The sequence below is a fragment of the Triticum dicoccoides genome, unplaced genomic scaffold (genome assembly GCF_002162155.2).
Source record: "Triticum dicoccoides isolate Atlit2015 ecotype Zavitan unplaced genomic scaffold, WEW_v2.0 scaffold20872, whole genome shotgun sequence".
Classification (NCBI taxonomy): Eukaryota; Viridiplantae; Streptophyta; class Magnoliopsida; order Poales; family Poaceae; genus Triticum; species Triticum dicoccoides.
In genome coordinates this window covers 1-1,305 of record NW_021237281.1, presented here as the reverse complement: position 1 = coordinate 1,305, position 1,305 = coordinate 1, and the positions used below count along the sequence as shown (strand labels likewise).

The window sequence follows — 1,305 nt, the reverse complement described above, 5'->3', positions numbered from 1 at the left end:
TGCGCCGATACGGCGGCTTCTGGCACACTGACCTCTATCTCAAGTTCATCGGCGCGTCGCACGCGTGTTTCAAGCCGCGGCCCACCGACGTGCTTCTCGCGAGCTTCCCCAAGACCGGTACCACCTGGCTCAAGGCGCTCGCGTTCTCCGCGCTCAACCGTGCCGCCCATCCGCCGTCCGTCGGAGCCGACCACCCGCTCCACCGCAACAGCCCCCATGACCTCGTCCGCTTCCTCGAGCTCGCCAACCAAGACGACGATGGTCTGATCTACGAGGAGATCCCTTCTCCCCGGCTGCTCGCCACCCACGTGCCCTACTCCCTGCTGCCCCGCGGCATCACGGGCACGGAGGACGGCTCCGGCGGCCGGATCGTGTACGTCTGCCGGGACCCCAAGGACACGTTTGTATCCTTCTGGCACTACCACGAGAAGACCACGGCGACACTGCAGCGGATGGCCGACGTCGGCGGCGCGTCGGCCGCCATGCCGACGTTCGAGGAGGCGTTCGAGCTCTTCTGCCAGGGCCAGAGCGTGGCGGGGCCACAGTGGCGCCACACGCTCGAGTACTGGGAGGCGAGCCGCCGGAGCCCCGATCAGGTGCTGTTCCTTAGGTACGAGGACATGCTGCTTGACCCGTCGGGTAGCCTGATGAAGTTGGCGGCGTTCATGGCATGCCCCTTCTCGCCAGAGGAGGAGGCGGCCGGGGTGGTGCGCGACATCGTGGAGCTCTGCAGCTTGGGTACGCTGAAGGGGCTTGAGGTGAACAGGAGAGGGAGCACGATGCTGGGGCTCAAGAACGAGGCCTTCTTTAGGAACGGCACGGTGGGGGATTGGAGCAACTGCATGACGCCGGCCATGGCGGCGCGGCTGGACGGCATCGTCGCCGAGGCGCTCCAGGGGTCCATGCTCACCTTTGGCGCTTCCTCCAAGGATGAAGTCTAGCTCACCCATATTGTTGAATTTATGTATTTTTATTATGTGACTACAACATTTTCAAGCCTTATCCTTGGCCATCACATTCTTCCTCATCACCTTCGCTTTCTTCCTGCTTGTCACCTTCGCTTGGAGTTGGAGAGGCACATGGAGGGCCAGAGAGTTGGGCATCAAACACATTATGCATGTGCTGAACGCTAGAGCCTAGAGGGGACACGTGGGTGACATTTACCAACAGATTAAAACAACAGGTCTATAGCTGACACAAGCGCGAATATTCATGTCAAATCGGGCCACATTGCAACCCATCCAATGCGGTACTCCTTCGGTATGCGGACGAGTCCATTTGTTCGAAATCTTGCAAACCGAATGC

General features: G+C 60.5%; 1 protein-coding gene across 1 annotated transcript; it reads left to right on the top strand.

Annotated features, from left to right (window-relative positions):
• Positions 1-5: 5 nt before the first annotated feature.
• On the top strand, positions 6-1,027 carry LOC119345142 (cytosolic sulfotransferase 5-like; the record flags this gene model as incomplete). Its single annotated transcript, XM_037615336.1, has 1 exon — positions 6-1,027. A coding segment is annotated over one exon (936 nt), but the record flags the coding sequence as incomplete, so codon positions are not given.
• Between the last annotated feature and the right edge of the window lie 278 nt (positions 1,028-1,305).